Here is a 14,415-nt window from a genome sequence, read left to right as displayed (position 1 = left end):
CCCAGAATCAGTGAGGCGAGTGCTCCTTACTGACTTAGGACAGAATGTAGCAATCACCAGGCAGTAGTTGATATACCACAGAAAGTCTTTCTCCAAGATGCTCCTCTCTTCGGACTCCCACAGAACCCCACAGAAACAAGGATGCCAGTTGCACCCAAGAAGGAAGATTTAAGGAAGGTGAGCAGTCTTACTGGAGTGAGACCGTACTTTGGGTTCTTGGGCGCTGAATTCTCCTCATTGTGCAGCGATTGAAACAAGTTAACAATGGTGTACCCTTCTCACTCACACCAGTCCATAGCTGCTTGTCCACAGCATCAGTCATGCTCACATCAGTTTTTCACCTCTTATGTGACTGATTCTCATGTTCAGCATGCATCCCCCAGCGTGTGAGGAATGTCAACAGTGGTGAATACTCGTGCTCGGCACGCACCCCTCGCACCTACAACAGTTTGTCAAAGCATGTTCGCGGTATAAAACATGCTCCCTAAAGTGCATAGCCACTTAAGGTCAGCGGTACAATGGTAGGGGATTCCTCATGTACAGTGCGCACCCTCGTCAGAAAGCTGCAGCCCCCTTCATGCTGACTTCAGGAGCAGGGAGTGACATCAGACAGTTATCTTTTTCTCAAAAGGTCAACACGCTCGATGGAAGTTAAAATCACCACATTCCTCTGGCACACAGTTTTTTCCCCACGTCAATAACTCAAACTGTGAACAGGGGTCTCGTCAGGACGACCGTTAAGCCACCACAGCGACCACCGCCAGTAGCCACTTACTTGCTGCACAGGTTTACAGCCAGTGACCTTCCGCAAATGCACTCACTGCGTACCAGAGTCAGTTTGACTCAACTATCTCAAACTCAGTCGTGTGACCAGTTCCCTGAAAACTCCTCAGTTCCTGAAACTGGCCATTCTCCATTTTCCTGCTGCATCAACTGCGTGTTGAGGTGTACCTGGACGTATCTCATCCTCATCACCAGTGCCCAATGCAAGATAAGAGGGTTACTCAATATGCAGACCAGAGAGTGAAGAGAAGCATCAGGTTTATTCTATACAGCTCATCCACATAATAGCAACTGCCAATTCCAAGGCATTCAGGCTCCTCGCTCTACTTTCTAGAACTTCGTAACCGCAAGGTTCCACTGTTCTAGTTTATTCTACAATATTCTTGTAGTTTATACAGTGCAAGCAAAATGAGTAACAGACAGATACCGCACACACCTTACAAGAACTTGCACACCCCAAATAGCATGAATTCTGATTACACAAATTCTTTTCACGATGCATAAAAACCATGTAGTATAACTGACACATTCCCAAGGAAATACATAACCCACTGTCTGAACAGCAATGAAAATGATCAGTAATTCCAAAGGATAATTGAAATAGAAATTCTAATGACTAATCTCGAGGGGAATAAATCATGGCAGTCTCAGGCACAAGTATGAGTCTAACAAGTTGCGTAATTTAGGAGCAACTGCAAAAAGTGTCCCAGAAAAAAACCTGCACTTTTCTAACTTTGGGTACATCTAGCTATAATATGTTATGTTATGTTAATAAGCTTTTAAAGTGCACTTCTACCCAAAGGTGTCCTGGCGCTAGCCGAGGCCTAACTGGCTACCAGAAAAAGGCTATTGGGAAAACAGCCAAGTCTTTACCCAGTTTGTTGTAGGTCTCACACTAGTTCTGCAGCATGATATTATGTTGTTGTTTTATTGCTTGGAAAGCATGTACAACTGTTGAAAGGCCACCTGAAAGCATATTGGAGAGGAGGAAGGGAGCGGTCAGTGGAGAGGGCATGTGGAATGAACCTTGAAGAGAGAAAGAGCTCTCTAAAATACAATTAGCATACCAGCTGGCAGAGCAAAAGAGCACTTAAAGCCAAGGCCTCCAGCTTTAGACAAGTAGGAAAAGATGAGGCAAGATGCAGACTGTAGTGATAAGGAGAGTTCTTGAGAACCATGACGTAGGATTTAGGAGAGTTAGGCAATAGAAATGAGGGGGAAGTACCCATGAAAAAAACGGGTGTAGGCTTGCAGTGAAAGAGTGGGAGAGAGACCACTAAAGCAACCCAAATTGAACTGGGTGTGGTATTTAAGGGTAAGCAATAAAGAGCTGACAAAAATCACCAAGTAATCATGTGCTTATGATAAATTTAGTGTGTAGCAGTTTTGCGTAGCAGCTGTCTGCGACGGAACTCCAGTTGGCATACCTTGATGATTCGAAGGTGAATTGCATCCTGACTGGTGAATTTGTGGAATTTGCAGTATTGTATTGGTCATCTGAAGATTAGCAATGACGGCTGCAAGTGCAGCCGAGAAACAACTGACTCACATAATATTCCACTGAAAAATACCAAAGTATACAAAAAGTGATGGATGGAATGCTTATATTAATCTCAGCCACTGGTAATTACACTGGGCCGCATTCCAGGGTATCATTATTTTACACACCATGCCACCTCAGTTACCAGAGGCTGAGATTAATTCAAGCATTTCATTCATCACTTTTGTATACTTTAGTGTGTCGCCCTAAGTGACACAGGTATGCTCAAATGTGGGTCCCATGAACGCCGTGCCACTGGAACTAAGTTGTTCCCAGCTGATGAGCCCATAACAAGAGCGAAAATGCTTTTGGTTGCTTGTGATCTGGTTCAGGGAGAACTTGGTTTGGCAGTTCAGGCTGAACTGTTCCTATTGGAGTAGGGTCAAGACTGATTTGCATTTGGCTGGGTCCAAACTGAGGTGGCATGGTGTGCAAAATAACGATGGACCGGTCTGCGTCCCAAGTAATTACTAGTGGCTGAGATTAATTCAAGCATTCCATCCATAACTTTTTGTATAGTTTTCTTTGGGAAATACTACATATTTGACAGTTGCTGGCCAGCACTTAGTGACTGTGACACAACGAGAGGAAGCAATGAAGAAGATAATCATGCCATGGAGAAGCAGATACAACCAGACAGCTTGCAGCTCAGATGCTCCAGGCGATCTACTAGAAACCAGTATAGCTAATAGAAGAAATATAACACACCAGCGATATCTTTAGAAGCCTCCTAGAAGAGGAAGATGTAATGTCGAGGAGCAGTGCCAGTCGGGGACAGGGATATTACGATCATGGGGAGAGGCAGTGGACAAATGGACAGTGGACGCCACTTCCTGTAGGATGGTAGTAGACAGGAAGTGGGGGAAGACAAAGGGGCTGTTGGATTCAGGACAACAAAGACACACATGGGTGGAAGTCAGCTCCCTCTTTTGGAGAATTATGTCATTGGTAGGAATAGCACTAGAACTAGAATTAGAGGCTGCTAGAAGCAGACATGTGCCGGTGGCCTCATTTACAATACAAAATCCACACCTTTTTTTTTAACTATAACCATAAAACACCCTTGTGTGTGCCAGTACCAACAGAGAACACCTATGAAAAGTGACTGCAGCAGAGCCAGATGCCAGTAAAATCTCCTTCTTGTTGGGCGTCATTTTCCAGAATTTGACAACGAGCAATACCTTGTAGACATTGGGAAGTCTGTCACCCCTTTCTAACGAATGATCCCGCACCCACTCAGAAATCTGTGACAGGAGCGTAGAGCTTCAAAAGGCCTGTTACAAGCCCTCCCAAACACTATTGCTGCAGAAAGCAAGTAGTATTGATGGGCGGCATTAAAGGCATTCGGGTGCACATTTAATATTTCCCATCCAGATAAAGGCCGGAAATGTGCATACAATAAACTGAGAATAACGTGGGAATGTCGAGCAATGTTCTTGTCTTCTCTTAAAATGGCCTACAGCAGAGACTAATAATCTGAAACCTAACAGACATCTTATCTGTGATCATAACGTGCTGCCCTTATTATCCGACCCTTTTCTGTACTAACATTGCAGGCATTCCTACAGAATTTCAATCAATCAGAGGTTCGGGTCAAGCAGGAAACTCCCTGTCAGCTCCAGTTGGCCATAAGCTCTCATCATGTGTCTGTGAACAGGTCAGCATCGGGACGCAAGGGCCAGCAGGAAGAGAGAAAGAGGAAAACAAACAAACCTCTCGATAAGACGCAGCCTGCCCTCTCCGAGTGACGCAGACGATGAGTGGCAAAACATCTCCTCGTGGGCACGAACCGAGGAGTATTTTTAACTGCCTGCCCTCACCCCCCGCCCCCTCCACTTACGGAATCGGATGTGACACGTGGAAGAGTCCTCTGTGTGAGACAGCAGGAAAGGGCGGAGGGGTTACATTCACTGAAGACTCATTTTAATTGTAGGTTTTTCTGAGCTAAATTGAATTCAACACCTTTTTATCGATGGGATTTCCTATACAAGAGCTCTGGAGATGGTGGGCAGTCGCTGATCTACAAATGGGGTTAGAGCAACAAGACAGGAAGAGAACAGTGGGTGTATCTGTAACGCTGCAGCTGAGATCTGAATGAATATCTTAAAGGCGAGTTCTGTTCAGTCACCTCAGAATAGCTGTCACACGACACCATGATGGGCCTAAGGATTAACGTAGCACACCTTTAAAGGCTGTGGCCATATGTTCATACCATGTCAACTTGCTGGAGCAGATAAAGCACATTCAGTAACATGGTATATTAGGTACACTGATTTTAAATGATAACATAATTACTAACATGATAACATACAATTATGTTTCAAAACAGAGCATCAGTCAGTGCAGGAACATGGAGTGGACTGATCCCAGTCACTCCCAAACTCCGGATGGACCCCTTGACCAACCCAGAAACTGGGTATGATGGTAAAGGTCCGAGGTCCGGCAGTGCCAGCAGACCAGACTACACCACAGCCTGGGTTTTACAAGTCAAGACAGTTCTACCTCACATAAAAGATTCACGGGTACCCTAAAACAGCACTTCAGTCCCTCACAGGCATTCGAGAGACAATTCACAGCTTCGAATGTCGAATGTAATAACAGACACAGAACAAAAATATGCTTTACGGAATTAACTCAGAGCTTGGAGAAAGGTGGGTGTATTGCAGGGCAGTGAAAGGCAAGTCGCGACCTGGGAAGCATAACCAAGGGCTTAAGTAGGCCCAGACCTGCCCCAATGGCCAGATCTGTGGTGCTATATTTTTCTTAGATGAAGCACTTAAAATGGTGTGACAACTTCAACATTAATGCCTCTTGTTGCCATATGACTGTCAGGACTAGCTTTATATGAATGGAGACCATTCAGGTGTACGAAACCGTTCCTGCTAGTCAAGTCTTAGAGTAATGGCTTCCAACCTTTTCTGTAATAAGAGATATTTATGACCACATCACACAAGGTTACATTAGTGGCCACCAAATGCAAGATCACCAGCAATAATCACCTCAGTGCATCAGGCTCTGTTGCCAAAAAATAATGTAAACACATGTGTTGTCAAAGTGGATGCCTCTGCGTGGATAATACATAAAAGCCATCACTGAAAAGCCCCCGATACTGACTTAATAATAACAATTAGTCTCCCCAACACCTCATGATTTATCATTCAAATCGATTTAAATATATTTTGGGAATCCAACCATTTTTCTTGAAATATCCTCTTACAAGTTCTTGAAATACAGGTATTCTTGTCTCAAATACACACTTTATAATTTAGTTAGATATATATATTCAGTCAACCAAAGTAAAGCTTCTAATTTAGTACTCTGGGCTGCACAGGGGGGAGCTACTTAGAGGTAGGCGAAGAGCTACCAGTGTCCCAAAAGCAACTCGTTGGAGAAGCCTGCCTCAGAGTGTGATCATCGATTCTGTTTGCCTGCTGGCTCCTGAAGCATGGAGCACCTTTCTTTCTGACTCGTTACCCCCAGCAAAAGCAGTCGATGATGAGTGAATTCCAATGGCTTATCTAGTGCTATCCAGCACACCTGTGAAAGGGGAAAGAGCTATACATGAGAACTTTTCAATACTTCTGCTTACAGTTTGAGATCTAGCCTACCAGACAACTCATGCTGCCTGGTTGCAAAGACCTATTGTCAGCTTACCAGACCTTACAGTGTTCTTAAAGCCCCCTCATTGCTTAACGTTGTGTGGCATTGTTGTTGCTCGCATATGCTTGCTTCTCGTTTAACGGCTTGCCTTGTCTGTTTGTGTATGTTCTTCTCCTAGAGCATAACCTTTATACTTGTGTCTTCCCACTGTTCACTTCTAAGGCACTACTTTTTGTTTTTGCGTAAGCACTCCACGAGTGTGCATGTGTTTTTCAGCTGTCTCCCTCATATGCTCCTCCAGCCCATGCTCTGTGTTGCTTTCTCTCTCATTCATCTCTCCCTCCACAGTGCTCTCATTTGTTTTTGTGGAAGCACTCCACAAGTGTATATATTTTCTAGCCGTCTCCATTGTGTGTTTATCTCCACCCTTCCGTTTCTTGTTGTTCTGTTTTATCTTATTACATTTCCATCTGTGATAGATAAATACAAAATTAAAGTAAATGGAGATTGTGTACTTTTGCTAATGCTTGCACGATTTCTAAAGCAAGAACGCATCAGTGAAATGAGGGGACCGTCAGAAAACCTTTTTTTATTTTTTATTTCCATGGTGCTGCACAACGTCTCCATTCTGTACTGCTCCACCAAAGCAAGTGACAAAGCCAATAGGTAATGATTGCAAGACGAATGTCTTTGTAATGCTTGTTTCTTTTTAGCAAAGTGGGAAATAGAACATGTGTTTACTTTATATGGTTGCTGAGGAGACCTTAAACAATTGCTAAGGCTTTAATTTATAGGTGCAAGAAAGTTACCATTGTCAGTGTAGGTAAAATTTGACTCTGCTAGCACCTGGGTCCCTTGCTGAGCCCCATTCCTATACATAGGGAATCAACATTTTGCGTAGTCCAATGGATTTGTATTTAATCTGGCAGCTAACATTAGAAACAACAAACCAATGGCACCACTTAAGAAATTTATAACAGAAAATGTTCGCCTGTTTTGACATATGATACAGGAATTTGGGGTTACAAGGATGTGGGCAGCTTCTGTGTTGACGCTTTTGGATGAACACCCTGGTATCCCACATTACACAGTACATGAAAAATTAGGACTAGGTTATTGTGGAGGACTTAAATCACCTTTTTTTATGGATTTCAATGTGGGGCAACAACTATGCACCTTTAAGTGAAGCCATAATACAAGATTTTGTTATGTGGTCATGGCCTGAAGATTCAATGGATTGCATACATTTAGTCTGGTATTGAGAAATCGGGGAGACTTACTGTGTTTACTGATCTACTTGAAATGACACCAAGGGACAAAACATGTTTTTTAAACAGTCTTTCCGGAAAACAAGGAACCAAGGAAGAAACGGGGAGGAAGCTAAAAAGCGATCTAATAGAGAGTATGTTATGATATAAACCCCCAAAAGATGCTAACCACATGTAGAGATAGTTTTACATTCTTGTAAAAACTCACTCCTTAGTCGGTTTAGGTTTGGAAGTTTAAGATAGCAACTCTGTTTCCTTTGGGCCAGTATGACAGGGTGGCAATTTTGAAACTGAACATGTGACGACACTTTATCACAGACTCTTCTTTATTTTATGTTTACTTGCAAAGTTTATGGTATATTGTCACAAACGGTGTTATTCCTGATCCTAGGGGGAAATAGGTTTTACCAAATGCAGATCAGCATTAAACATGTTACACCTGCTTTCCTCTATGTTTTAAAGTGGGTCTATTAGAATCTGCCCTTCTGTATCGCAAGAGTATATTGTTCTGAAGAACATACTTTATTATGTATGGATTTTTAGTGGTGATTTTTACTACATCTTAATATGATTTTAAAATGTTTGTATGAGGTCAAAAGATTGTGTTCAGTTTGAAACAAACCGTATAAGCAACTTTGAAATATAAACAGTGAAAGATCAAAAGAGCAGACATTTACAAAATTTAAATAGCAGTAGTCATACAGTATGCCCCAGCGCTTTGTTTAGTCATGGGTTAAAGTGACAAAGTGCATTGAAAAAGTTGGTTTTAAAATACATGACCTATAGAACACAGTATTAGTGGGTGTTAATGATTTAAAAAACAACCTAGTCTAGTTCATTAAATGAAGTACTCGGAATAAAATGATGTCATTATTTCCCAACAATTCTCCTACTCTTAACTACATCATCTAGGAACCTATAAATAGTGAGGCATACTTCATCTTTCCGGAGTAACTACAAAAACTCCAATGCTTCTTTACACTTCTGAATGTTTAAAAGTCTCAGTAGCGGTGTCGATATGCGATTACGCTGTTCTTTATACAACTCACAAAAGAAAAACAGACGGAGCTGTTATTGAGACACTGTATTATTGCAGGGACACAGCAACACATCCTTGTTTATGAACGCATTGGAGGGATAGGACACCAAGCCTAAATCTCATCAATTAACACCTTTGTTTTTGTGGTATCTTGAGCAGATTGGGTTCAATACCTGGCTTAGTGCTCAGGTAAAGATATGGCTCGAGTGACCTATTCTTCAGGTCAGCTGCCCATCTTCTCTCAACAAAAAGCTTCAATACTTCGCCTTTTGCTGTGGATTTGTCCGAACAGTTAGTACACGACGGGTTTTCAAAAAGGTCAATTCGAATAATTGCTCTGAAGTCCTCTCTAACGTATGTGAGCCATTAAATGTTGTTGGCCGCTGCAAGCCTAAGGGAATCGGAGATCACAGCCTGGGTCAGGGCTGTTTCTGGTCTGGACCAGACTGACAGCTATAGCATGGTGAGAGCCAGTTTCGATGTATCCCCCAAATGTCGAAGGCCTAATTCTTCATAAAAAATTGCAGATGGAAGTGACAGCAACCTATCCAAGAACGTGTTCCCACTGGTCTGAAGATCAGGAAAGTATTTGTGACCCCATACCCTTGGTCCATAAGAAACAATCAGAATCAGTCTGATTTTGTATATTGTCAGTGCCATGTCCAGGGATGTGGCCCCTAGTTTGGCAGCACACTTAAACAGGGAAGCGATGGCTTAATCAAAGTGGGTAATTCTAATGTGCCTCAGATGCTTCCAGGTGTTTCTATTATCAGGCTGGAGCTCTTAATAGGTCAACACGGGCACACAAGTGAGTAAATACCCGTTCATATGAAATGGTGTTGGGCTACTCTGGGGGCAATCTGTTACCAGGCCTAGATCGGACGTATAATTCACAAAGCTATCCAGAAGTTTCTGCAACCTCTGTCCATCAATCTGGCCATCAATACATAATCATCTCCATTAGTGAGTACAAGCAGCAGACAATACTCTACCTAAGGCTGATAAGCTGTTGCAATTAACAGGTCTTCATAAAGATAATTAATTTAAAGACTAAAGAGGAACAGTGCCAGCAAATACCCCTGCCTTACCCCTTTTCTGATTTTTATGTAGGTAGTGTATTCCCCTCCTGGCCTGAATATGACACAACCCTCCACATCCGCGTGCAGCTGAGCGAGCGAGTGAGTGGACAATTTTTGGGTTAGCACCTTTTTGTGTTAACATGTGCCACAACTTTGGTGGCCTTATTACATTGTCAAATGCTGCACTGAGTTATAAATGCAAGGTAGAGACAAACTTTTTTTACAGTGGCGTATTTGCTCATGATTGAATGGAGGTTTAGGCACTGGTCACTGTCCCTATATCCTGTCTAAAGCCATACTGTACCATTGTTAGAATACCCTTCTCATTAGCCCAGATTTTAAGGTGGCCCAACAACACTCTACCCAGCAACTTGGCCGTTGAGTCAATAAAAGATGTTGTCAAGGGGCAATGTGGGTCACTTCTGTTTCTTGTTCTAAAAATTGGTACAGTAATTATCCTAGACCAAGATTGAGGGGGACCTAGACATCCAGCACTACATAGCACGTTTGTCAGGACTGGAGCTCAAAATACGAGGGTAAATTCAAAAGCTGGATCTCATTAACCCCTTCCCTCGACCGTGTATATTGCCTGATTGAGTATGACATACAGTGCAAAGTCAATTCTAAGGACTATATCATAGATCTTCAGCAAGCTATTCAGTTTAGCAACACAAGGATTATGAGCAAAGTGTGAGGGATCACCAAAATTATTATCCCCTCACACCAACACGATCGTCAGCAATAGGGCACAGTCTTAAATTAAAATCACCCACCCACCCTACAGTATAAGAAAGTCCTCTGTGAGTTCAAGTAACAAGGTATCCAGAGAATGAGCTAATGATTCTATAGCCTGGACATTAAGTATAAGAATATTATTATGATAAAAGTTTATGAGAACTTCTAAAGGAAACCCTGCCACGGACAGACAGGTAATATGAAAGTAGGCAGATCCCACAAAAGATCTCATAATTTTGGGTCCCATTGTAGTACTAATCAAAGTTAAAGAGTCCACCCCTGTTATGTTATGCCCAGAGGAAGATGGGGCCACAGGGATGAACACTCAGTGAAATCCATTGAAATGTATATTTGATAATGACCAGTTCTCCTGTGGGCAGACAATTAACTGTGTGTTGATTAAGGATGTCCCAGTTTCATCAGTTAATTTATCACTTGAACCAGCAATGTTGTATGAATTTTGTCTTGTTGCTTATTTAGAGCAATTGCTCTGTAGATATAAAGATGTTTTTATGAAGTTTATGATGCTATCTAGCAATTGAAGGAAAGTGTGATTTGATTTAACAAATGTAAGTGTATAGAAGCAGGTGCTCTGAGGATGCTTCCCTTAGATGCCAAATGTTTCACTTAGAAAATCTTCTAAAATGTGTATGAAAGTTCAGAGATGATCTCATATTTCTATATTTCTTTCTGAGCTCCTGTACTTAGAATGTGATTATTTGCATTGGAGCACCATTAAATGATTTATGAACAGTATGTATACATATGTTTGGAGTGTCCATTGGAGCTAAACTGTGTTCAGAGATGATCTCATATTTCTATATTTCTTTCTGAGCTCCTGTACTTAGAATGTGATTATTTGCATTGGAGCACCATTAAATGATTTATGAACAGTATGTATACATAGGTTTGGAGTGTCCATTGGAGCTAAACTGTGTAGAAATATATTAATTTGACCACAATATTTACATCAGAGACTGGTCCTGGAATAGGATCATAAATGTGTGCTAGGGATTGAGTAACACTCTCCAAAAACTCCAAAAGCACAAGGAAAACTTGGCATCAAGCTTTCCCACATCTGGAGTTTCTCCAGAAAGACCCAACATTGCTCAATAAGTATCAAGACAGGTTTATTTTGTCATTTAAGTAGAGCGCCAACCATTTAACTTTGCATTATAGTATGTATGTGTGGTACTTCAGTAAGAACTGCTATACACCAGGTGGTATAAAGAGGAGGTTAACAGACAGCTACAGAATGGATGGAAATTGAACGAAGGGTGCATATGGGAAGGATATTGGGGGCCATAGAGGCAATGAAATAAAGGATTGTAGTGTACAGCCGTCTCAAGTAGGAGTCTTGTAGTCATGAAAGTTATACTAGTCTCTAAAGAATAGGAGCCCATGAATTAAGTGACTACTTGGGTTTGAGCTAGGGAGAGAAATGAATTAATGAACTGCCCTTTTCATCCAGTCTTACTCTCTGTTTTTATTTCAAAGGAAGCGACATGTGTCAGCCATTTTGGATGTACGTGGCACCTGGAACCAAGCAGTGCGTCAGGAGATTCTAACTATTGTGAAGGACTTTGAGAACAGCGACAGCATGATCCAGCTTCCCCGGGGCCAGGCCTTGTTCTCAGAGATTGTTGTCACAAAGGAGGCCCGATGCGTCCACGTCAGCCTGAATCGTGCCTCCCGCGTTAGCATGACTTTCCTCTCCAGTCTGCGCCGTGGGCCCCAGCACCCCCCACGGACGCGGCATCAAGTGCAATATCAAGACCAAGCAGAGTCGCAGATGTGAAGGAAGCCTGGAGGATTCTTTGATAGTGAAGATCCTGTGGGAAGCATGCACCAAAAATCCATAGCAGAACTTTACGAAAATGTGCCTTTCCATTGCCTCAATTTAGAATGGTCTATACCCTCAAAGTAAAGAAAAATGTGTGTCCAGTCAAGAAAGGAATGACTCAAGATTTAGGCCGAAGAGTACACTTTATTGCCATTAACTTTATCGTTCGGAATAGCTAGCGCCAAATGTTTCCCAATAGGAAGTTAATTTAATTTTTTTAAACGTTATTAATGCTGCTTAAACTTGTACAGAAGCACTGCCATGCACTAGAGAACATGCAGGAAACTTTTAATAGACTTTTGAACATTTTTGCAGTGCCTGCAGTGCTCCCAAGGCAGCTTTTAACCCTTCACCAAATCACCTGTGAAGCAGAAAAATGTTATTTCCTTTTCTTCATTATTTAGTGCATTTTAGGCATCTCCCTGTGCAATTGTCAGTGGAAGGCATGGGTAGTAAAAGCAAACGCTTCCTGATACTGGTAAGCAGAAATGAATAGTTAGGGTTTATTTGGAGGTAGAAGGATGTTATGGAGTTGCATTTCGACAGCAACAATTCTTGCATGATTAAAGGGAGGAAGTCGTAACGTTTTGAGCTACGTATATGCTGGCAACTCACCTCTAGAGCAACAGGATTCACCCTTTAGGGGACTATTTCATGTAGGAAATGGGTTTCCCAGCAAAATGTATGTCGTCCATGTAGACAGAGGCTTGCGTCCCACTGCAAGTTGGCAAAAGACTGCTGGAAGAAGGCATATACCAGCAAGAGGAGAGACTTTTTTTGGGAGGAGAAAGCCTCTTGACCGGTGGTTGTAGCTGGAGTCCAGGCAGAAGAAGGATGTTCCAATTGGATTATGATGTGGGTATTCCCTCTGGAGACAAAGGCTGGTCTCCTCATTGAAGCAAGGGGTGAATGCTCTTCTAGATAGAAAAGCGGAGGACAGTCAGTCAGAGGGGATAGGTTTGATTTGATGGAAAGAATTCCCCCTTCTGTTCTGAAGGCATAGATGGCTCTCTCTGAGTGAGGGGTTTTCCCCACCTCTCGCAAAGCATGCTAGTGGCTAGACTAGACAATGAAGCATCTGCTATTCTTTCTGCCTGAGTGTTAGGAACAACCATGTTTTACCCAGGCATCTTCCATCCTCACTCAAAAGTCCCTTACTTGTATTCTTCAAATCGAGGTCTTTTGTGGCAAACCCTGAAGATTACAATATCAACAACCCAAACCAGCTGCTTCTATTCTCCAGAGGTTGCTGGCCATAACGACATGCCATCCACACACCATCACTCTATGACCATAGGTATTCATGATCTGTTCAGCAAAAACCTCAGTCCTGTGCATATGGTCTTTCTGATTAACACCACCCTGTCTGTCTCAAACAAGGGTTGTTTATACTTCCTTTCCCAGTGAAAGGGACTTTAAATGGGTTTATTAATCTGTTTTAGGCTCCTCCCACCCCACCTTAAAGGTTCCATTTGGCCCATGGTATTACTGATTGGGACGTCTACTTTACAAATGTTTGAAGACAAGAGGAACGGGATAAGAAAGCTGGTTTTAGAAACAAAAACGCTTATCCACATGACCATAGTGTGACATTGGACCTGTGCACCACCAGATTGGTTCTCCTATTTCCGCTCCCCAGAAGCTGTGTCCAATTCGCTCCGTACTTACATTTCAGTAATAAAGCATTGTTCACTCTGCTGACTGGAATAGGACTAGGTCATCTGGCATGAACATGTACTACAAGATCTTCACATATCCTGCTCCTAGATTAGGCACACTTTCTACTTGTCTCTTTAGATCAATATTTCATTAAGCAGAGCCAGGGCAGGACCATGAAACCTCTGAAACCACAGTGCTGGGAGACAGAATAACATAATGGAATGTCAATGCTTAACAGCTTGGTTCAAGTCTTTTGAATTCCCACACGTTTTTATGAACTCCATTTTAGACACAGTAACCATAAGCCATGTGTATGTTTTATGTGAGTAACAATGTCATCATAATTAAAGATGTTAATTTAAATCATGTTCCCGTCATTGATTTATAGTTCTCCTTTGTCCTCTATTCTTTTTCCATTTTATGCTCATGTGGGTATGGCTGCTGAATAACACCACACTAGATTTTGGGAATCCTAGATTGATTCTGCAATTAAACAATGTAGTATCCTAACAGACACCATAGAACTGTAACATAGGTTTTATAGCAGAATGCAAGGAAACTTTGTTTTAGAATGTTGAGTTTGCATTTACACGTAGATGAATAAAGACATGTAATATTAAGCCCTGTGTGTGGCAGGTACCCATGCTGGAGAGGACTCTACAACCTGCGAAGAACAACCGTACTCTCCCAGAAGGTTTGCCATGGTCCAAGCAAACTGCTCTCCATGCCACATGTGTTGCTGTCGAAATGCAGAATCAACGCTTTGTGCATGTGAAGTCAAGGCACAGATCCAGCTGCCGTAACGCAGGTGAAGATAATGGAAGCATTGCAAATAATCTACACATCAATGGTTGTGAACCTGCTGGTCA

The 14,415-nt window shown here is 42.2% G+C and overlaps 1 protein-coding gene across 3 annotated transcripts in view; it reads left to right on the top strand.

Moving 5' to 3' along the window:
- The window catches only part of EXOC3L2 (exocyst complex component 3 like 2), a 547,377-nt gene extending 533,468 nt beyond the window's left edge, over positions 1 to 13,909 (top strand). For all 3 annotated transcript variants that reach the window (XM_078660900.1, XM_078660901.1, XM_078660902.1), the window contains exon 12: positions 11,542 to 13,909. In XM_078660900.1, the coding sequence (XP_078517026.1) occupies positions 11,542 to 11,842 (301 nt within the window). In that variant the 3' untranslated portion in view covers positions 11,843 to 13,909. The remainder of the gene's footprint in view (positions 1 to 11,541) is intronic.
- The last annotated feature ends 506 nt before the right edge of the window (positions 13,910 to 14,415 follow it).

Source organism: Lissotriton helveticus, chromosome 9 (assembly GCF_964261635.1).
Source record: "Lissotriton helveticus chromosome 9, aLisHel1.1, whole genome shotgun sequence".
NCBI lineage: Eukaryota > Metazoa > Chordata > Amphibia > Caudata > Salamandridae > Lissotriton > Lissotriton helveticus.
Note: the sequence above shows the minus strand (reverse complement) of the source record. Positions and strands in the feature narration are given on the sequence as shown.